At 35.2% G+C, this 23,544-nt stretch overlaps 2 protein-coding genes and 1 long non-coding RNA gene across 4 annotated transcripts; 1 reads left to right on the top strand and 2 right to left on the bottom strand.

The window, feature by feature from the left end:
- Nucleotides 1-64: 64 nt before the first annotated feature.
- Nucleotides 65-10,697, bottom strand: LOC116305018 (uncharacterized). 2 transcript variants are annotated; one of them, XM_031714836.2, is made up of 11 exons: nt 10,465-10,697; nt 9,842-10,328; nt 7,180-7,251; nt 6,402-6,517; nt 5,772-5,867; nt 5,244-5,291; nt 4,858-4,916; nt 4,503-4,571; nt 3,963-4,065; nt 3,173-3,305; nt 65-2,418 (listed from the first exon to the last, which is right to left on the bottom strand). In XM_031714836.2, exons 1-11 carry the CDS (start codon nt 10,588-10,590, stop codon nt 2,204-2,206), a joined length of 1,524 nt encoding a protein of 507 aa, XP_031570696.1. In that variant the 5' UTR covers nt 10,591-10,697; the 3' UTR covers nt 65-2,203. The 2 variants fall into 2 exon arrangements, with proteins under 2 accessions (XP_031570696.1, XP_031570697.1); XM_031714837.2 differs by lacking the exon at nt 7,180-7,251.
- A 2,741-nt stretch (nt 10,698-13,438) lies between these two features.
- LOC116305019 (uncharacterized) lies at nt 13,439-20,650 on the bottom strand. Its single transcript, XM_031714838.2, has 8 exons — nt 20,460-20,650; nt 18,579-18,704; nt 17,951-18,013; nt 17,275-17,307; nt 17,044-17,147; nt 16,367-16,392; nt 14,973-15,688; nt 13,439-14,450 (listed from the first exon to the last, which is right to left on the bottom strand). The coding sequence occupies exons 1-8, from the start codon at nt 20,567-20,569 to the stop codon at nt 14,348-14,350; spliced, it is 1,281 nt and encodes a 426-aa protein (XP_031570698.1). The 5' UTR covers nt 20,570-20,650; the 3' UTR covers nt 13,439-14,347.
- On the top strand, nt 13,515-19,212 carry LOC116305020 (uncharacterized). The gene is made up of 2 exons (XR_004198120.2): nt 13,515-13,607; nt 18,607-19,212. It is a non-coding gene; the product is annotated as an uncharacterized LOC116305020 (long non-coding RNA).
- Nucleotides 20,651-23,544: the final 2,894 nt, after the last annotated feature.

Here is a 23,544-nt window from a genome sequence, read left to right as displayed (position 1 = left end):
CAGAGTATCCACCAAACACGTCTAAAATGTAATTGAACCTTGAACGCCAAATCAACAAGGACAATAAGTTTTCAACATTTTTTATTGAAGATATTTTAGGCTTTAACAATCCCTCTATTTACATTAATAACGTAGCGATATAATTTTGAATGTGATGTTATGATTTTATTTCATATTTATTAGTTTCATGTTTAGTGCTAACGTCTGACGAAGCACCACCGTTAATTATACAAGTATTTTTTATATTACATACCTTCTCAAATTTCCAATTTGAAAACGAGATGTTTCCCAGAAATGAAACAAAGCTTAATACAAAGATTTTCTGACAAAAATATACTATTTGATATACTCAGTGTGTTAACTGTAACATATTTTTAACAGTCTTACTTTGACACTTTGACTTTAAGTGTAAATAAATCAGCTTATTCTCTTGACGGTATTATTTCATTACTATATCAATGCAATTAAAAACACAATGTCATTCCAATAAGGCGTTGGACTACCACTACCGAAATGTTTCGCAAATTCCGTTGAGCATCCTATTATTTATTACTTCGAAGATGGACAAAAAAATACGCTCAGAGTCAAAGCGTCTATATCTTTCTTGAATTGAAAGTCCAATGTACAAATAGGTTAAAAATTTCCAAGTGGACTTCAAAGAGAAAAGATAAGTGTAACTGTACTATTACTATATCTTTTGAGTATGATTCTTTCCCCACGTGCACGAGCACGAATCTCTAGCACAAAGCATGATGGTAAACCGAGTACTTACGGTTTTTCCGAGCTCCTCTAAAAATCCCTCTGACAATTTTTCCTTCGACATTTTCTAAGAAACTGTAAGTATTTCAACAGAGGAAAATAACAGTATTTTTTCCTGATAAATCTATTGATTTTCTTATTCTGTTTTGTGTAGTACTCAGTTTCCCATCATGCTTTGTGCTAGAGATTCGTTCTTGCACATTGCCTAGATGAATATAGAAAATATTCTTACCGAAACATCAATAGAGATGATAAGAGGCAGCGAAACATAAGGTGATTTCTATTACAGTCATGATTTCATAATGTATTGTAATAAGACGTTTGCATAATGGTATCATTGTACTACGACTACCAAAATACGTTGGTACTAATTAATTGAACAAAAGAAAGTGTGCAAGGGATTCTGGTAGCCGTAGTTAATGACACCATTATAAAAAGGAACATATATTGTTATAAAATGAAATCACCGAAACGTTTTCTGCTTTGCAATACATAACTTACCATACTTACTTTTACTGAACTATATTTTAAATACACCGTGCTAAATTCACTATATTTTGATTATTAATGCTAAATTCCTTTCGCTGCCGCTTAGTACGACTAAAGAGCAATTTATTCCCCAATTGTTTTGTTATAAATTAATTGATTACTACATTTAATATCGGCCAATTAATTAATAATTAATTAACAAACTTGTTAATGAAATTTCTAAAGATTTTGACTATTAAATTGTATTTCATTTTCACCCGTATACAAATTTTTTGCACCATTTTAAAATATGGCTCGCAAATTTATTCAGTTTAAAATTGTTTTGGTCAGACTGAGGTAAAATTATTCCCCAAAAATCGTTCTCAGAAAGTTTAAAATATATTCCATTTTGCAAGAATAAAATTATGAAGTTTTCTGGTAGACTTATAATTAAGCCTTATTGTTGTTTAGCTTTTTTAATTCTATTTACTATTTAAGTTACCTATTCATCTTCCCAGTCTACAGTTATTTGAAAAAGTATTTTTTTGTTTTGTTTTTGTGAGACAAGGAAAAAGATAGCTGAATGATTTTTGAAAATCCTCACAATTTCTATTTACAGATAGACTGACTGACCGGACTGAGAATAATCCTACTTTTTCTCCAGACTCAGTAAAGATGTTAGAATAAGTTTTTAGAACATTGAGCTTTAAGATCCTTATGGATGTGCAGAGATTAGAGCCTCTTCCTGCTCCAATTTCTGTGCATGCACAGGAATGCTAAAACTTGTTATCCTAAGACTAGTCTTTTTAAGTCTGCATGAAGACAAAAGTTGGACTGCTCACAGTCTTCTGGTTTAAAATTTTCATTTTTCAGTCACATTGCCATCATTTTCTAAAATTTAAAGGTTCTCATTGAAGAGCCTCATCATTATGTTGCTATGACTACCAACCATAAGGTCAACTGCTTCTTAAATATGTCAAGCAGCTGATGCTCCCAGATGTCCCTTTGGATTTGCTTTGGCTGATGATGTTTCCATAGCGACATACTTGTTGGTATCATTGTCGACAGCAGCTGTTATCGTTGGCGCTGGAGATAGGTATGCTGCCATTGCATCCATGATGCTCGGTGTCGGTGCAAATTCCAACTCTTCACTTTCATTATCATCTACCGACAGCAACACTCTCGAGCGGACTGCAAAGCAACAGAATTATTCTTTATTTCCATGATTAATGGCTCAAGTAATACTTAACAAATAAAATTTTCAAGTGACTGCTAGAGTAACTCAAACTAGCAGATATGAATTTTTGGTGAAATTTAAGAGAATGCATACTAAAATGTACATTTGGCAGGTAACAGTTATCACCTTTTTTTAAATTTATCCTTGAGTCTAGAGGTCATTTACTCTGACAGTGAATAAATAGAACCTCTGGAGTCCAGGAAAGAACAATAGATCTCTTTAAAAATCCATATCTTATCAAAAGCAGTATGTAAGTTTGTGTATGACCTGGTATCCTTATGAGATGTTAAAATTTGTTCGCAAATTTGGTTATCAGCTTCAAACACTTCCAGAAAGCCATATTTAAAGCTATCTTTTTCTTCAAATACACCAGTTCAATATTCGATGCATACCACTGTTTTTGAAGACCACAGACTTATTTCTGCAGATTTAGTCACCTTTTTATAAATACCATTTCACAAATACCATTTAAAGTCCATGAAATTTTTTTAAATGGTATTATTTAACTTGCACATTCTTTACATTACATCTGGTTCACGTTTGCATCTGATTTGCTCTTAAACAAGCCTAAACCTGTACAAATGAGTCTTTGGTCATAAAACACAGCAGCATCTACCACATGAGAAAAGGGACTATCGAAAATATCTGGGAAAGAAATGGGAAAAGGGGAGGACTATTGCAGCTTTTCGTGACATAACTGCCCCTCACCTGAGGGAGTGGTGTAGTCCATTGGCTGTTTAGGAGCTGTGTGATCAGACACATGATGAGAAGGAAAAGACAGTCCATTTTTTGTTAGTGGACTCCAGCTACCAATAAAGACAGCAAAACACAGTACAACAACCTTACAAGACAAAGAAAAACAAATTTCAACACAGAATTTAGAATAACATTTATTAATAGGTACATGTAATTTTTGGAGCATAAAAAGTCTGGTGAGTCTTTTGTGCAGGGATAAGACATTGCACAATGAATGCTGCAAGGCATGAGAAACTTATATTGACAGTTCTCTTCTCAAATGCTTAGACTAAGACTATAATAACTTTTGCCCACTGCAAGTTTGGTAATATAGGAAAAAGACGAGAAGTTTACACTAGATAGCACATTTTTCATGCTCCTCTGAAGTAAAAAAAACCCCAGACACAGTATATTTCTTTGTGTTTTATTGGCTTATAATTCTGTCCAACAAATTTCTAACTAAAAAAAATTATAATAAAATTAAGGATAATAATTTTTTTTACAAATGCCCAAAAAATCATGATGCCTAGAATTTGACAATTTGAATTTTGTATTATATTAAAGTTATAGAAAAAAGAAAACTTCCCTAATAGCATGCAATATATTCATGGTTTACAAACATCAGGAATCCTCTTTCATTCAAATTAAAGTAAAATAAAAATTCCTTGTTTTATGCAATAGCATATCACATTTACATCAATGGGTGACATCAGTGTGAACACTGAAACTAACTGTTCAGTGTAAATTGATTAAAGTAACTCACCATTAGGCATGTACTTGTTTGCGTCGAGCATGCACTCACAGGACAATGCGTTTTTGTGTTGTTAATCATTGACTGTAGTTTCTGAAGTTGGCTTAGTAATGATCTGTACAGGAAAGACAACAATAGTTATGAACTCAATGTCCAGTCAATAAATATAGTGTATATGAATTTTTATTCCGTAGTCTTTCATATTTCCAAGATGCTGTCTATTTTATCCCCTTTAAACAGTGCCACAATGCACTGCGATACAAACTCAACCGAGTTTTTTTTATCAACCTTGTAATGGCCAATAGACTTAATCTACTTATGCATGATGTTTTGCCCATCTCAGGCCATGTGTCACTCTCTTGAGAATTGGGTTCTTTGTTTGAGTTGTAACTCATGTGCAACCGTTATAAACAAAGAAATAATAGTCTAGGGAATGACACATGGTCTGAAATGTAAAAACAGTGGATAAGGTCTATTGGGATTTCTTCCTGCACTATTTCCCATCATTCTGATTGCACTATCTGTAGCTTATTGATAAAAAAATTAATTTACCTGTTTGTGTTTTCTAAACCATCCAATTTCTTCCGTAAATCCATATTTTCATTTGAACATGTTTCAATTCTGAAAGTAAAATAAAGTACAACTGGTCAAAACAATGTCTATTTAACTCATATCTGTATTATAGATGTATCATTGCGCACCATATGTTTTGTTTGTTATATTATAACAAATTTTGTTACGTAACTAAGTGAAGATGTGTCATACTAAGTCTGCACATTCTTAAATTGTCATTTCCATAAACATGCAAACTCTGTCGCAAAAAATCCAAATTTCAGCAAGCAACTTGCAGCTACTGAGTTTGCAGGTATATGAAAATGGCAGTAAATTGTAGAAAAATATTACTTGCCTCTTTTCTAATGTTTCCATGTACTCTTTCTTCTTGCGCCTGCTTTCTTGTGCAGATATCTAAAATTGAACAAGAAAAGTTGGAAGTATTATAAATGGTAGGACAATGATTCCAATCAATTAGTTCCCCTATATCTTGGTTAATCATAGAGGTTGTTCTAATGCTAGAGGTTCCTCTAATGCCAAAGTTTTCTGGCCCCCTTTTCTCTTATTTCTGGATTTTCTCCTTAATCATTAAGAAATCATTAACCAATCAGCCTTGCAACCAATCAATCAATTCATCTATCTGTCAATCAACCAGTGGGTAGATATACACCCTGTACCTAAACAGAAAGGTCATCATCAGAGGATCATCATCATTTTGACATTAACTACATATTCACTAACCTTATTTTTTATTTTTCTTCTAACTTTCTTGAGAGCTCTTTCCTCGACCTATGACATACAAAATCTTAAAATTAGAAAGGAAATAAAAACAGAAACTCCTAACAGAAAGTATCACTGGTAAAGACCAACTTAAGCTGGTACAATACAATAAGCTTTATTAGGTTCCCAATATGGGATCTTCATACCTAATTTACATTATGATTAATTACAAAAATACATGAATAAAGAAAAATATATAAATGTAATAAGATATATTTTATATGCAAGTGAGAAATCTAATCAAAGACTAAGGACTAAGGACTAGGAGTGTAACCAATATTCAAGATAGTGAGACTTCAATTTTTCTTTTGAAAACAGACACTGATGCAGAATTTGTGATTTCACTAGGGAGGGGATTCCAAACAGAAACCCCCCTATAAAAAAAAGAATTTTGGGCCTTAGTAATGCAGCACTTGGGAATATAAAGGTCATTGCTGTTTCTGGTGTTATATTGATGTATATTACAGTATTATACACTCGTATTTATACCTTTGTTAATGGTAAACCAGCTGGAACTGGTAAACCTTCCGAGACTAATGTTCTTCTTTCTTCTTCTGTCAGAAAAAATGGCTGCTTGTCTTGTGGCTGGTCAAAACAATATTGAATATAAATAACATCATAGAACAAAGACAAAGATACTTGTAAAAAAGGAGAAATCTAACAAGCTCTGCCAAGAATCCAGGAATCGAGAAGTCCACAAGTCCAGGAATCAAACCAAAGACCCTCAATGCGAAATCCTGGTTAACATGAGAAGTGCAAATGCATTTATGCAAGCAAAATTACATGTTACCTATACAGTAACACAAAGTTTAAAACAATACAAGAAATGTTTTGATGTACATGTAAACAACCGCTAATGTTGCGCATCTTAATTTACTTGTATTTGGAATTCACACATGTACATTGCTTGTGATTGCATTTGCATAATTGCTCGGGTGAACCACAGGCCTATGAGGAGAGAAGCAAGTGCACCACTGCTTCATGCACACTCCAAAACATTATAACATACAATAATGATGTGGTGCATCTCTCGAAACCTGTCTCTCAATCACCATTGTGTAATTCCTGCTTGGGATTCTGGTTATGAAGTTCTAATTTATAAATCTAAAAATAAGATACCTTGAAACATTGTGGTGTGGTTTCTCTTGGGCTTGATCCACCTATGCTCAGTTCACCTTCTCTTGGTGGTGTGCTGGGGGTCGTGCTTGTTGGTGAATGGGCACTGGAATCGTAACCTTCAAACATAAGAAAAATACATAATTATTCTGCTTTCTTGGAGCTTTAATAAAGCAATGAGATCATTAAATAAGTCATAACCTACTAAAGCAATATGACATGATGGTAAACATCTAGTGATTGTCAATGATTTTGAAATTCAATTTAATATATTTCAACCATTCATATTTCACTTTCATTTAGAATTTTTTTAATGAATAAGGTTAGTAAATTTTAATAGGGACTGTATCACAAAAATAGACTTCAAACCTATATTTTTATGACTGGAACATTTTAAAATTTCATCAACAATTTCATACTAAAGTCAAAAAAAGCTAGATCTTACAATTCCCTTGCTTTTTTACTTTTGTTCATTCTCAAGAATTAAAAGTAAAATGCTTTAAAAGTTTATAAGTTATTAATAGAATAATTAATAAGCATTATTCTCGATATATCAGATTGGATGATTGTCACTTAAAAGTCAAAATTTATCAACAAATTACCAAACTTAAATAATCTAAAAGGGTTTGTATCTTAGCATTTTAAAACCATTTTCTATGCCTTGTTATGTTGATTTTAAGTTATAATTTTAGCCGTTTAAGTGACAGTCACTGAGAAAAAGAATTCACGATAGGAAAGACAGCGAAAAAGGTGCTTTGAAGGTGAGGGTGTTGGTGCTTACTGTATTGCGTGCAACGTCTGAGCGTGGCATATTCGGACTGGATAGGAAGAGATGTATAGTAATACCCATCACCTATGAAAAATACATAGCAATAAAACTGTCACTTTTTAAACTAAGTTAAAAAAAATCCCTTATTTTTATTGGGCTTCTTTAGACAGTTTAATGACATTGTTGATTTATTCTAGTGTTAGTCTACAGCCTTGAAAATTAATACCAATATTGCATAGTAATAGTTAATCCATAATTTATTTTAGAATAATGCACAACTTAAGTGAATTGTTACGCATCTTGGCAAGCCATTAGAAGTTCTAATCAACTGCCATTCATGGTTCAAAGATTATAAAATTCAAAGTTCACGGGTAAAATTATTGTGTTATGTTTTAATCATTTGCCATAATGAGTAATTTGGCAGAAGATTTGCTCATCTTAAGCTGCAAGTTGATCAATCTAATGACTACAACAATTTTACAACTTCATGAAAAGCCTGGATTTAGGAAGCCTGTTGCTTTCTAAAACTTTTATTTAAAAAATTCCTCTTTTGGCCAAATCACAATTATTAATCACGTTCCACTCCCCAGTGAGTAAAATTTGAAACAAAACTATTCGAAACATTTTGAGAATTTCAAAAATGTTTGTACATTATTATTGGTTCACAAGTTTTCAAACATGAGACATATTGTTATTCACAGTCTCAGACTTAGTCCAGATAAGGATTAACTGTGTCCAAGGCCTTAAATATACAGACCAAGGCTGTGAGGCAAAGGTTTGTTTTCAAGACTAAGGGCACAATTTATTACTAACCGGACCAAATTTAGGACCATACGTATAGTAACTTTTACATATAGTAACTAAATTTTTTTTCCCTTTTCTTTTCCAATTTTTTTGCAATTCGTTATTTCATGCTTTCAAGTGTGGATGACATCAGGATGCTGCATAGTGGGCAGACACTGAAAAAAATACCGCCTCCTCAAACAGCCAATCAGAATGCATGATTTTTAGAATGCTGGACCAGAAAAAAAACATCTAATTTTACCCCTCGTATTATATCTTGATATGAAACTGTATCAGAGACATAGTAAGAGGGGTGCAAGGGTGACTGTGACCCCCTCATCATTGTCAATTGATTTGTAACATGCATGTACCCTAGGGGAGGGGAGACAGGAATGATTTGTTTAGGATATGGGGCACCACCCTCAAGGGAAATCTTGAGTGAGCACTGCTGTGGTCCAGGTTTGAGCCATGGCCAGGCCTAGATCACGATATGTGAGTTGAGTTTGTTTGATGCCTTGTTCTCTCCTGTGCCACGAGGGTTACTGAATTTGTATCCCACAATAAAAAAGTGATTTTATTTTATTTTATGCCCCTAAAAATGGATTAAAAAAACTAGATTGTTTAAAGAAAAATTTAAAAAATAGTGTTAGTTATAAAAAAGAAAAAGTAAAAAAAATCGAATTTTGTTTTAAATAATTCTGTAACCCTAGGGAATTCCATCCCATCACCTGATTCACGTCATTTAGGAACTATTTTTAACACAGCTAGGAAAATCTTTTTGTTTTTTGTTTCTAGGGTTCTAAATAGGAGTGGGTGCAAGCAAGAGTACGGAGTTTAAACACTGACGTCGTTTTACGGTGAAAGGACGTAAAAATATACGTAAAAGCTTGGTAAATAAAGTCATGGCAACGATAGACAATCTTTAACAAAAGAAAGAGAAGAAACTAGAAAAAAAACTCTCACTAAGGTAATTAAAAATAAATAAATGAACGTACATTCCCTTTTAAATAAGAATATTTCTTTTCTGCAAAAACCACATAAAATTTAAAGGATTTCCTTAGTTTATAAAATTATTTAACTAGCTTTATTTACTTTGCGTACAACGATTAGTTGAAAATAGTAACTCATAAATCTGGTTTAAAATACAAATGACCGGAAATTGCGAAAAATATTACAGGAATTAACTTTTATTTAAAGGGAAAATTGTATCACATTCCAAAGAAAGTAATTTAGTCTCGGAGTTAAAGATTTTCAACAAATTAGGGTAAATAATCAGTGAAAAAGAAAAGAAAATTACTCTATTGGTTTCATAATGATATTCGAACGCTAATCACGCGTATATGAATGAACTTCGTACGCGGGAAAAAGGAAAAACTACAATCAAAAGTGTTGAAATTTTAGAGTAGTGATATACCTTAGGTAACACTAAACGAATATAAAGAAACCCCTTGTTCAGATTAAGTAGAAATTCGATATTTCAGAAATGTGACCTCAAAAAATTTTCGACTGCCTATTGTCTTACTGCAATATATCAAACAATTTTTTTACATTTCCTTGCACGATATCCAAATTCCCCATTTTTAAGCCAAGAAAACCTAGGATTTAAAGTTTTTATGATAGGTTGTTTTAAGTTTTTTTAAATGGTCGGAAGTATTCTATTTCCTTCGTTGTTTTTAACGGAAATTAAAGAAAGAAAGCTGAAATAGACAAAGCCAGTTTTGAAACAAGTTTTGTTTGGTACCTCATACAAGCTTATACAAATTTAATGTCCTCATGGTTAAGTTGAAAGTTATTGTTGACAAAAATCTATTCAATAAATAACACTATTTTACTAGTTTACTAAGACTTCTATCAAATCTAAAATTATTGTATATATTTTTCTCTTACTTACCAGATTCGTTTTCTCCGATGTCTGCATCAGCTTCAGCCAAATTTATTCCGAGAGAAGTTTTTGACTCATTCATTGAGTTTATACGTTCGATCTCTGATCCTTCGAGGTGACCATTAAAATGATCTTGTGTGGTATTAAACGGAGGACATAAAGGGTTTCTACCGAATAAGTTTGTTTTAAGATCATCGTTCGTATCGTCTATAATGAGAGATTTACTATTGTGGTGGTCGAAGTCAGGCGACCGAGACCTTGCTGTCGGGGTTGGGCAATATAAAGATTCATTTGAACAATCTTCTGGTAATGCGGGCATTGGGTCCATACTTAAACCACTCAGACCTAAAGAGTGGTTCTTTGCAGAATATTGGAGTGTTCCACTGGAAGTGTATTCAGGAAGAGTGTAGTTTGGTAAAGTTTGCTCCATACATGAAGGGACTTCGTCGAAAAAGCTTGATAGCCAGTCTACAGGGACCTCTTCACTACAATCATGCTATAGACAGAAAAACAATATTTTCTCCTCAAAATAAAAGCTAAGTCTATCCCCATAAGGAATAGCTTGAAACAAGGGGGAGCCCTTAAGGTGTAAAAATGAAAATCCCCGTGTTTACTAAAATTATTCCACTCACCATTGATTGAAAATTGTCTTGAAATCCGTCTTGCATCATTGAATCAAAGATTCCTGAATCCGTTGGACAAATCGACGACAAACCCGGCTCTTTCTTTACTATACTAAGATCTAAAGAATTATCCATGTCTAAAGAGGGAAATAATTGAGGGAAAATGATGGTTAAGGGATGCAATGTTTAGGGGAAGATGTTGGAGTAGACATGAGCTTTATTCACTACTGGGAAAAAACTTATTCGCCGGTAATAAAAATGTCTTATGTCTATTACCCAATCAGCATCCAGATACCCAGACAGAGAACAAAAGAACGAATAATTATCTCCCATATAAGGAGATTTGGTCATAAATTATGCTAATTTGAAGTAAGCTTTAATGTTGTTTGGTATCAGTTTTTTTTCTATTCATAGTTTTATCAATGGCTTTGGTATCCACAGGTGATGAATTTGCTTGGCTGGTATGCATGTAATCAGGTCGTAGGAGAAATTTCTGTGATTGGTTAATATCATTTTAAATCTTAACATCCAAAAAACATAGTGCGATTCAAAAAACTGTCTCTAAGCGATTGACATACAAAATGTTATTTCAATAAGCATATAACAAACGTTCATTTTTTCTAAGATTTATTTTTCGATTCCTCGTATTAAAAGTCAGTCTATCCGAAAGAAATGCCCTTTACTTTATTTTTATTATTTTTGTAGTTTCTTTAATTTAAATCTCTTTATTTCTTTTTTTATTTTTATTATTATTATTTTTTTCCCCACAAAATATTCATAGAATACGATAGCACTATCAGGGATTTTTTTTTTACTTAGTTTCTTTCAGCTAGTGACAAAAGATCAATTATTATTCTTAACTTCCTAGTTAAAAATATTTTTCCTCATATATTAGGAAAGTGGTCGTATAATTCTTCCAATATATATTCATTAAGATTTCGTAATAATAGCTTGTATTAACGACTCTAAAACACCAAGACAACGGATGATTAGTCTTAAAGTCATCTTTGGGGCTTTTTTCGATGCCTTTGATGGTCATTTAAAACACCTACGTTTAAAATAACAAAATAACAGTCTAAAATAATCATTAAAATATCGAAAAAATTAAGACTTCAAACCGTACTACAAACCTTGTCATTTTTATTGTCTTAAACAAAAGAAACAAAAAACTTCATACCAAAGTTCAAACAACTAGCTTTAAACGAGTTAAAATGATTTGCCATAATAACTAAAGTATTAGGAAAAGGATATCTATAGTATATAAAAGTGCGATTTAAAAAAAGCTAGAAAAACGATTTTTTTTGTGTGTGTGTTGTTGATCAATCTGGTAGATCAGTAGAAGTGAGAACACTTCTAGTTGACCGACCAATCCTGTTGTCATGGATACCACTATTCATTTCAGGAAAGCTTTGGACAATCACAGCTGTTTTTTGTATGAATTTGAAGAAAAAAACTTTTGGGATAGATGAACGAAGAGATTAGATTACTAGCTGAATAGAAAGGGGTTAAGTTGTTAGAGTTGACTTTCACAATCATAGACATTAAAAAAGTAACTTGCTATGATTATTTCCCTCATTACTGTAAATTTTTAGTCGGTTGAACACTTTGTTTAACGAAAATCTTCAACTTCAAAACACAGAGTCCTCATAGTTGATGCCTGCTGTGAGTATGGAGCAAAGGAACAACACGCAGGACCGAACGTTCATACAACTTAAAGTGTTAACTTTTCTGCGTACTTCAAAACTTACACTGCACAATATATATTATCCCTTCCCAATTTAGTCCTAGAGGATTGATATCTTACGATAATTTTACGATATATATATTTCAACAGATTTTTTTTTTTTTTTTTTTTTCCATTTAAAATTTAGCCTCACAAGATGCGAAGAAGCCGAAGGCGGGTTTTGTTTGTTTGACAAAGGGAGAGTAAAATGTGGGTGTTTCGTATCGCTGGTGATTTGGACTGCTCTCTGACATTCAGGCATGATTTGATTATATTACTTAGATTGTATTCTATTAATAATTCTATATTATAAGCTGCTACATTAACAAATCATGTTGGTAGTAATCTTAGAAGATAATATCCCAGTGGAATATCGAGATGTTTCCGATAGAGAAAAAGACGGCTAAAAACGTTTCAGTGAAAACCACTACGAACGGCCAAGACGACCAAAACCCTTTTGCATGGTCAGTGGAATGCATAGATGCGGCAAATCTGGGGATACTGCCTAGCTAAGAGCTAGCGCTTTTGCTACGAAGAAGTTCCCAAATATCATACTGGTGAATATAATGTTCCCCGACATTGAATATCGGGATCAGACTACACCAAAACAATAAACAAATAACTGTTGAAAATACGGTAAAGTCAAAAAAAAAAAGAAACAATAACTAAAAATATCGAAAACTAATTAGAGTCAAACCCGTACGCCGTATAATGCAAGCATGAGACCAAACTTTTAACTTAAAAAAATATATAATTAGATAAAAATTCCAGTTAACAAACGCTATGCTCATGGCTAAACCTTATCTTTTTAACTTCACACCAGTCGTTTGTTACTTTGTTATCGCAATTGTCTTCCTTTATACCATGTCTTGTCCGAGTACAAGTTTAATCGGGAATGGGGTAACCGTTACTCTGTTACTAACAACTTTTTTTCCTTTAATTGTCCTCCCAGCTACAATTCAGAAAACTAAAAAAAACCCACAAAATTTTAGTTGATCGGAGAAAAAGCTTAAATTTTCGCCAACTTTTCGCTTGCCTAATCGTAAGTTATATATATATATATACATATTTCTGTTAGCAGCGTCGATATTGGACGTTTCTCAACGCCAAATGTTTCCATAGCGACACGCCCTTTCTTGTTGGAATGCAATATACGAATTCTGAAATTGGATTTTTAAAACAATTGGAGTACTTAAACAAACACTCTAGAATAAACAGTTTAGCAAGAACATTAAACTTGTCTTTCTAAAACACATACAACTCATTTAGGAGATTTAATTTCGGTCTTAAAAAGCAATTATACTGGCGCGCGCGCGTAAGAACCGTCATCGTTTGTCAATCAATTCTAGCTTACAGTTTGTGTTGAAATTTTAGGACAAATGTTTTCCGGCAGTTTTTGTCACACTACATGCAACTGAGGATTTCGTAGGTATATCACTTTTTTTTTGGGAGATAAAGCTACTTTTGGGAATTCAAAATTTTTGCAAATTCTCGTTCGTCAATAAGTTGCCAAAATAAGTTTATACTTTCTCGTTAATTTTCTAGATCATAGTAATATAGGAAAATTTTTTTCATCAATTCGCAGGTTTAGAAATCTCTACAATCGTTAAACTTGGCGGCATCCAAAAGTTAGCTCTCTCTTGAGTGAAATATTTTTCTCTGTGTTCTTAAGTGTCAAGCCTTCCCTCAAAAAAATTCAACAAGCTACATTAATCCCAACTCATTTTTTCATGTTGAGGACTAACCTACAGATCAGTCCTCTACAGTTTATTTTCCAGCTTTTTTCTTCTCGCCAAATAGGACGGAACGAAAAATAATCAAAACACAACTTAAATTATAAAAATCTTAATTAAAAGAGGGGAATAAATTTAAGTCTTCAATCGTTAAACTCTGAAACCTGATTTCCGAACACAAACAAATTTCATAGCGCTATAACTAACAATAAAAGAGGGAGGAAAATTATATCATTAACTCAAAATATTATTTGTATAAAGCTGAAAAAATCTAAACGGACTTTCAAAAAAGTTTTTAATGACGCTATGAGCTGAGGACTTCATCTACTGAGCTTATTTGCAATGCCTTTTGTCGGTAACCGCTTCGTTCTTTCATATTTTCACGTGTTGCAATTGGATTGGTTGGGAAGTTTGATCACGTGATGCATGTTGGAATTTATCGGAGCAACGTCGCATGCGCACCAAAGAAGACATGCTTTTTGCCGTCGATAATTGAATCGCGAAGATCTGGTATGGGTTCGGGATGTTCTTTGTGAAACCTGTGAAAAAGAAACAACGGATTTGGAGTTTATAGGATGTAGAGCTAAAACCACGAATAATTTGAAGTTATAATGGCGCCAAAATAACTTTATTCCGTTTCCTTTAGACTTTACTAGTTATTAGCGGGGGCGGAAGTGTTACGAGCAAATGTTTGGTTTCATTTGAGACCATTTTAGTGTCGACCGGATTAGAAATTTGCTAGACGGTGAACGCGCATGCGCAATGTTAGTGGATTTAGTAATAAGAGCCCACGTACTTTTTGTCGCTATTTAAAAGTGTTACCATCGGTTACAAGAACAAAAGAAAGACAGCTGAAAAGATAGAGACATGCAGACAGACAGACAGACTCACAGACAGACCATCCTCGTATCCAAACCCCCCAACTTTCTTAAGAAAACTCGATTTTTCCCGCTGAGAAGAGTCTAGGTACAAGAATGACAGACAAACAGCCAAACAGCCAAGCAGGCAGGCAGGCAGGCAGGCAGACAACAAGAAAAAAGAAAGAAAAATAGAAGACTTACTTGACATGCGCATCAGTCTTGAATCTCATCCCTACCATCAAAGGCAGTTTCTTCCTCCGTTGTTGATGTAAACTCTCGTCTGTGTACTGCGGTAGATCGCATATCATAGCACCAAGTGAAGACAATCTGATGTCCTTTGGCATTCCACCTGGGACAGACGGAAGCCTCACAATAGAGCCAACGTCACCAAGCTTCTTTGCCATTGCTACTTTTTGGATAGCTTTCGAACACGCCAGACTCTCAAAAGACACCGCTTTTGTGCTGGAGCCCAGAGAAGAATCCTGCAAACACTGAGGTAGAGTGATACTTGTGAGAAATCCAGTATTGTTACCCCGTGGTTTTTGGTAAGGTGAACGTGTTGGAAGGACGTTTGAAGCATTCCTCTTTTCGTAAAGCCACTTCGCTTTTGCTTTCTTTACTTTTTCTTTCCATGAGCTGTAATCCTTTTCCTCCTCCTCCTCGTCTTCGTCCTTCTCTGTCACCCCAGTTGCCGCAATGTCTGTTGGTAACTCCTTCTCACACCCGGTCGCTTCCGACACCTTTGTTGAAACTCCTGGTCTTCGCTGGTTGCTTGTCTCTTGATTTTCGATTCCTGGCAGATTCAACGAAGATTCCTTTCCTGGACCAAATGGTTGGAAGTCTGTCTCGTAAAGACTTTTTCGATATAAAACGTCTGAGAGCTTATCAAGAGCATTTTGTGTCGCAGGACCAATTTCCTAGCAGAGAGAATCAAAAGAAGTTAGCATTCAATCAGAAAACGTGATGTCTAGAACGGAGACTTAAAATGTTTGACTTCTCTCGTCTCCTGACAGAGTTCATTTTCCCAAAGGCAGTAAATAGTTTCACGCGCAAGCACACTGTGCAGGTTTCAACCGCGGTAAACAGGGAGCAAGGACGGCGTTGCTGGTCCATGATACGAGCACGTTTTTGAAACGGGTTTTAATGCGTGCGCCCTCGCTCTTGCCGTTGCCTTAATTGCTAGTGAAAACGGTACGTTGGCCCACAGAGGTGCAATACACAGACACAAATTCAAATACAAGAACACAACTCCAAGGATGACATTGCATGGAAAACCATTTTGAAATTGTGCTAAGGTCATCTTCCTGGCTTCGCCCTACTGAATCTCATAAGGTCCGAAAGCAAAGAAATCAACGCCACCTACATGGACGTCTACCAAGACATCGATATACGTACCTTTAGCTGCGTCTTCGTTCAGAGTCAGTTCCATCAGTAGAATAGATTCGAATATTAATGACAATAATGCGTACCAAAAACAGCGACTTCATTGTCCTATATGAATGCGCATCGCTTAGAGACTAAATCCCATCCCAGGGGATTTGATTTCGAAAGTTTGGCAGGATGATGTGATTGTGTAATCTAAAATATTTGCGTACCTGTTTTAAGGTTCGTCGGCTTATACCTGCAATAAAGGCAAAATAATTATCGTTTTAGGTATAACTCATGGAACGTCACATACTGAGCTCTGTCGGGAAGCGCAAAGGTTAATATTCGGTGTACAGCCCTAATCTTGAGAAAATGCGGTAGGCGGAAGGCTAGGAAATGGAAAACAAAATAGAATTTCATACAGGATCGTCCTTTTTCTCTTTCTGGCCTCTTGCGCTTATAAATCCCTTGTCCAAGACTCCGAGTGTCTGTCTACACACACTGATCCCTTCTGCGGCGCGTGCATAAGAAAAGGTTTCAGTACGAGGCCAAGAGGCCATTCATTTCTCCTGCTACGAAACAGTAAACATTGTGTACTTAGCCGCGCATTGAAACTTGTGTGCGTGACAAGCGAAGCATATCTCGGAAGTGGGCTAGTGTTTTTGCTCTCAATATTAACTCGCTAATGTACTAAATAACATTCCAATGAATCAAACGAAAGCACGTGGGCTGGTATCTACCGTTTCAGCTGTTTCGTGTGGTGTTTGTTCAGAACTATCACAACAAGTTAACGAGGGAGTGAAGAAAACTCTTTACTGACAAAACGTCGCCAATAGTAGCTATTGCTGACTAGAGTTCAAGGAAAAATCATTTCAGATGACTAATAAGCGGCTTTTTTATATCTTACCATCGTATTGAGAGTACACTGGATCAAAGCGAGGGAAAACCTCAAACTTGGAAATATGACTGGTGTAGAGATTTGGATAAAGACACTCAGGCAATCTGGCGCTCCTGTAGTTATAAAATAATAAGGAATCACTTGTTTGAGCATGGATTTACTATAAATATCTTATACTAAAAAGTCGTTGTACTAGCTAACGTAGGAATATTGTTGCACATGCATTATTTCCATACTTACTCAATGTTTCTTCTTATCAGAGGTAAGAGATCTCTGAAAAATGGAATACATGAAAATTAGTATACACGAGCTTACTGCGCATTCTTGATCACTACGCGTAATAGTACACTAGCTTACTACGCATTCTTGAATCTTGAACACGTGCATGATAGTACACTAGCTGACTGCGCATTCTTGAACACGTGATAGCATACTAGCTTACTGCGCAATAGCCGACTGCGCACTTGCTTACTGCGCATTCTTGGTCACGTGATAGAACACTAGCTTACTGCGCATTCTTGAACACGTGATAGTTCACTAGCTTACTGCGCATTCTTGATCACGTGATAGTCCACTAGCTTACCGCACATTCGTGATCATGTGACATTACACTAACTTACTGCGCATTCGTGATCACGTGATAGTCTACTAGCTTACCGCACATTCGTGATCACGTGACAGTGCACTACCTTACTGCGCCTTCTTGAACACGTGACAGTACACTAGCTTACTGCGCATCCTTGATCACGTGATAGTTCCCTACCTTACTGCGCGCTACCTTACTGCACATTCTTGATCACGTGATAATTCACTAGCTTACTGCACATTCTTAACCACGTACGTATGATAGTACACTACCTTACTGCGCACTAACTTACTGCGCATTCTTGATCACGTGACGGTACTCTACACTTACTTTTCATCTTCTGCCTTTTCCCCAGGTATTGTTATCGATGTTATAACACAAGGCTTATGTTTACTAAAAAACAAAAAAGGGAAAAATCAACAAAAAAAAAGTTGGTTTTCGAAATATGGAAAAAAATATGTCCCAAAAACTCGAAGAATTTGAATTTGATCTATCCGTGCTGAGTTAGCGGTGCTCTGAATTAGATCAGTACCGCGCACGTGTTGTTTCCTCTGTGACCCTATGGTCCCCTTGAGCTGCATTACGAAGTACTTTGAGGGATCTATTTTTCTTGGGGTTCAACCACATGACTCAAAATCCCTTGTGATATGAATAATAATGAAACAGCCGCCACGTTAGTTGGTCTAATAAGAGAATTTTAAATTAATAGAATAATCGTTTTACTCACGTTAGAAGGCAGCCATATTGGTGTACCAAACAATAGAAACTCTTTGCACATTTTTTGTATAAAAATGGAGTTCAATTCCCCGAGTATGGAAAAAAAATTTTTTCGTACACCAACATGGCCGCTGTGACGTCACGTGAAAACGCTCTATAAGAAATACTCTGTTATCGTCGACCAACATGGCGATTATGACGTAACATGCACCCAAAAAATACTATAATATCTACACATTACCTATCATGAATTTCTTTTATGATTCCAGGTATCTTCGTTGATGGAACAGTCGCCAGCATTGGTAACTTCTCTAGACCGCCATGTACTCCCCACAGACCAGCTCCTTTGATTGGATACTTGATAAACCTATAGAAAAGATAAATACCCAGTCAAACTACCTTAGTGAAATAAGTTTGGCTAACTTTCTCACTCAATAAAAACAGGTAGAATGAGAATAGACCTTTCTGGAGTTCCAAATAACCGCTGTGTTCTTTGATTTTATAGCGTATCACATGGGGTTAGCCTCGTATCAGTGTGTCTATATATAGACCGTTTTCTCAAGGTTGCGTGCGCATCCAAATTTAAGGAACTTGACGGAACACGAGTCATGCATTGTACACTATGGAATTTTTATCGATAAGAGTCCATAAATTTGATTCTTCTCGACTTTAAATATAAAACTGGCTTCTCAATTTTACGGAATTTAATTTTTACAGTTTTGTGGCATGGCCCGTCAAGATTGGATGCGCACGTTAAACAAAATCACCCCCACCCCTCCAGGGCGAGATTCTAATATAGCGAATGCTTCCAAATTAAAGGTTTTGTAAACTTATCTTAAAAGCAACGTAAATTAAAAGGGCCTAATCGTATGAAAGGTTGCCAAGAATTCCACTAAATTGTTCGAAATCTCACTGTAGTTTACAATCCATTAATTTTATCGATGCTTTGTTTGTTTTCTAAAATTTTCAAGTATGTTATGTCATCCTTTGTTTACTTTTGGAGTTGAGTTTCTATTAAATAATGTTCGTTTGTCAGTTGATTAAAAGGCCGAAAGTTCGACTGCGTTGTTGTCAATTCTGTGAGCTGGATTGAAAATCAAAAATGGTACAAGATAGACAGAAAAAGAGTTTCAATATACACTTTTTCCTGTACATATATATATATCTTACATGTGCCTTTTACTACAGAGTAGCGCTTTTATAAAATAAGCTTTTTTGCCGTAAAAATTGGCGAAAAGTTACTACAGATGTCGGTGTTGTTTTTTTGTTTTTTGTTTTTTGCTTTTGTTTTGTTTATGAAATAGAAAAATTTTATCATTTCTTAGCTATTCGAAAGCCATTTAATTTCAAAATTCAAAATGGCGTTCTTAATTATGCGTGCACGTGCATATTGGTATTCTTTTACTTTAGCTTTTACGTTTACTCCAAGATTTAATTGTTCTTTGAATTAATTTAAAAGAAGTAGGGACAATTCAGACAATTTCTTATTATTAAAGCATCATTCCTTACTGGCATTATCAAAAGTAGGTATTATCTAAACACATTTCCGGGCTCGGTGTCATGTGAGTAGAGTTGTTTGTTGGTTCTCTCCTGTGTAGTGTGTGAGTAGAGTTGTTTGTTGGTTCTCTCCTGTGTAGTGTGTGAGTAGAGTTGTTTGTTGGTTCCCTCCTGTGTAGTGTGTGAGTAGAGTTGTTTGTTGGTTCCCTCCTGTGTAGTGTGTGAGTAGAGTTGTTTGTTGGTTCTCTCCTGTGTAGTGTGTGAGTAGAGTTGTTTGTTGGTTCTCTCCTGTGTAGTGTGTGAGTAGAGTTGTTTGTTGGTTCTCTCCTGTGTAGTATGTGAGTAGAGTTGTTTGTTGGTTTCCTCCTGTGTAGTGTGTGAGTAGAGTTGTTTGTTGGTTCTCTCCTGTGTAGTGTGTGAAAAGAGTTGTTTGTTGGTTCCCTCCTGTGCTTTGAGGGTTTTGTCCAGTTTTAGCCTCCCATCTCCACAAAAATCAACTCAAAATAAACCAAATGCAAATCAACAAGAGCCACAGGATTATTTAGCCACAAGCGCTATTATACCCTAGTAAAACAAGGACGTTGTATTTACTTTATTTTAAGTGAAGAAATCAGTGAAGACTCACCCGGGTGGAGGAAGAAGGTCTCGTTCACGAACGTTCATCCTGAAAGCCTCTCTGGTTAGAAAGTCTGTTGGAACCTCAATCAAATTTCGGCAAAGAATACTTTCACCCATTTTGGGTATTAGATCTTCTTTCCAGTTTCGACTCAACCCATCGTCACTGCAGTAAACTAAGAATGGAATTCCGAACACAGATCAGACTCGCGCGCTCTAAATTAGCGACACATAAATGACGTCATGAGAAGCGTGACGTCATAATTTATGATAATCTACTTTAACCATACAAATTGATTGATATATTTCTTATCTCAGTGACTTTTAAGTTCCAACATTTGCCATACAACGTTGGCTCTTACAAAAACGATTGAGAAAGGAGGTTGGGTACGAATTTGTCGAGTGGGGACTGGGTAAAGCACTTGGGCGTTCCGTCTGGGTTGACTGTATTAATTAAAAACTATAAACAGGCCCCCTAGGACATATAGGTTTCCAATTCCCAGGAGCTTGAAATTCTTTTTTTTTTTTTTTTGCCCTCCAAACTGAGCTGCTTTGAAATCACATGCATGGGGCGTCAAAATTTTGAGAATATTTTGAGGAACCAAAAGAATAAAGAATTTTTTTCCGTTTTTTTTTTTTTCCCCCCCAAACTTGATAGTTGAAAATAGCAAAACTATATGCCATGAAGAATGAAGAAGTTCAGGCGTCGTATGGAGTTTGTATCGTGACAGGAATGAAAGGCCAATCAATCGTCCCTTAATTCATGCACTACTTAGGATAATGTCCTATAGCCATAAATGTAATAACCAAGTACTTACGGAGAGTCAAACAAAGTGTTCAATCAACAACCAATTCTAAGCAGCATTTGTTTGAGTGTTTTGGTTTACGCAGGCTTATTATGCTGCTCAGAGTTGTTTGTTGATTGAACACTTTGTTTGACTCTCCGAAATACTTAGTTATTACATTTATGGTTGGAGGGTTATTACATTTATGGTGGGTTTTGATTATTACATTCATGGCCAAATTTTATTACATTTATGGTTGTTATTACATTTATGGTTGTTATTACATTTATGGTTGTTATTACATTTATGGTGGGTATTACATTTATGGGTATTATTACATTTAAGGGTAATACAAACCAGACCAGCACTGCAACCCATGTTTATATAGTGTAGTTTTCGTATGACTGTGAAAAAGATGTTACACGACAAGAGATACGCCAGACCAATCACACTGCTCGAAAATTTACTCTCCATCCAATCAAATACCTGGAACGCAGCATAAAACCGTCGCAGACACGGTCACGCCAAGGTCACGGCACTGTCAGACCAATCAAATTGCGCGAGAAAAAAATCAGCCAATCAAAATTTTAGAAACCATCACGGTCACGGCAAGGCACGCATACGGTTTTGAAGTTTTCACAGTCATGCAAAAACTGCTCTAAGACTACACGCACGCACGACGAAGTCTCACATCGATAATTATATGAATATACCTCTTAAGCTTAGGCGTAAGGTTGTTTTTCCATTTCAGACCATATGTCATTCTCTAGAGTATTATTTCTTTGTTTAACGGTTGCGCATGAGAAGACAATATGAATATTATTCTTATTCTCAAGAGGATGACACGTGGTCTGAAATGGGAAAACGTTACGCCCAAGGCAAAGAGTGTTTTCGTGTCATATTCGAGGGTCTGAACAAACTTTTTATTGATATCAGCAGTATATAACATATTGACAACTATTACATGATATTATGACGTTATTAAATTACGTGTAAGCTATACATTTTCAATTTTGTACAGGAGCGAGTGATTCGATGGTACAAGACCACGTAAAGAACGTCAAGAGATATCCAAGACCTCATCTCTTTTCAGCTCATAACTATTATTCTATAATATATATTTATAATTTTCTGTTGTACATGTGTATATGTTAGATATTTATATTCGTATTAACTGGGGGTTAACCAAAAAGATATATAGTTAACTTAGCCAGACTCAAACGCAAATAATAGCCTCTATTTTTTTTCGTTTTTGTGTCAAAAAAAAAAAAAAAAAAAAACTACTTGGATTGGGTCATAGGATGAATAGATTTAAGTGGCATTCTCAATTCCCGAAAAACCTTTTTTCGAAATCTGCTGCAGCGAAAAAAGTAGATTAATGGATTAATACAGCAGTTAGAAAAAGCTAATAAAGCCGCAAAATACCGAATACTGAAATCCGCCTCAATAGATATTTTTGGCTTGAAGATGGAAACGATTCCATAGAGAAGGATGAGCGAATAAGGCATCGTGAAACCCAAAATTATATTCGTGAAAATACGAGCTTTTTTGAAATTATGTTTTTGGAGAACTGTTAGTTTTGATGTGTTTTTTCTTTTATTTGAATAAAGAATGGAAAAAGCTGAATAAAACATAAATGACAGGGGAATTAAGTAAACTAAGATAAAATAGATAAGATAAGCCAAACGAGGGAGTGAATGCTCCAAATCAAACTTACAAACAATGGTGTACTGGTGCGAGCTAAAATCTATTGCCTGGGAATCAATAGCCAAGAAAAACGTTGAAGACACTATCCAAGCCTCAATCCAAACTAGAACAATTGATAGTCTTATAAATGAAGGTGAAGGGAGGTTTTGCCAATGATAAATACAAAAATACTGTTCAATTGATACGAGAAACAAGTTGTGTACAGTAATGGCCAAAGACCAGCCCAGAAAAAAGCGACTAATCTTACAAGGCCATCCTCTTTGCAGACCTTCGACAAAAGTTTCCAAGATTGCTATAGTTGGATTGGTGATTGAGGTCAATATGTCCGAGATAGAAAGACTGACCATGAGGTATGAGGTCACTGACCGTCTAAAAGCTACTTGAATATGAGTCATTTTGTTACGTAGCAGTTGCTGAATTTTGAATATCAAGGCGAAGGTGTTAGCCGTGATTCCAAAGATCATCATGCATATGGATAAGATGAGCAACATTTCGTTGATTCCTGGATAAGTTGGTTTAAAAACGAATTGTTTTTTAATGGTTCTGTTGCTACTATCGTCTGTGAAGTTCGATAGTATCATCATCTCCATCTTGCTTGCTGGC

The sequence above is a fragment of the Actinia tenebrosa genome, unplaced genomic scaffold, assembly GCF_029948245.1.
Source record: "Actinia tenebrosa isolate PJP-AT-01 unplaced genomic scaffold, QUT_ActTen_1.0 PGA_scaffold16__25_contigs__length_10494907, whole genome shotgun sequence".
Lineage (NCBI taxonomy): Eukaryota > Metazoa > Cnidaria > Anthozoa > Actiniaria > Actiniidae > Actinia > Actinia tenebrosa.
The sequence above is the reverse complement of the archived record's forward strand: the minus strand, read 5'-3'. Positions and strand labels throughout refer to the sequence as shown.

Excerpts from the sequence above, each read along its gene's own strand:
- LOC116305018 (XM_031714836.2), bottom strand. The coding sequence starts at position 10,590 with ATGGATAATTCTTTAGATCTTAGTATAGTAAAGAAAGAGCCGGGTTTG. Across the intron at positions 6,518-7,179 it reads CAGACGTTGCACGCAATACA|GTTACGATTCCAGTGCCCAT; the intron begins GTAAGCACCAAC and ends TTATGTTTGAAG. Across the intron at positions 5,868-6,401 it reads CCACACCACAATGTTTCAAG|CCACAAGACAAGCAGCCATT; the intron begins GTATCTTATTTT and ends TGTTTTGACCAG.
- LOC116305019 (XM_031714838.2), bottom strand. The coding sequence starts at position 20,569 with ATGGGTGAAAGTATTCTTTGCCGAAATTTGATTGAGGTTCCAACAGAC. Across the intron at positions 18,705-20,459 it reads GACCTTCTTCCTCCACCCGG|GTTTATCAAGTATCCAATCA; the intron begins GTGAGTCTTCAC and ends TCTTTTCTATAG. Across the intron at positions 17,148-17,274 it reads CTGATAAGAAGAAACATTGA|GAGCGCCAGATTGCCTGAGT; the intron begins GTAAGTATGGAA and ends TTATAACTACAG.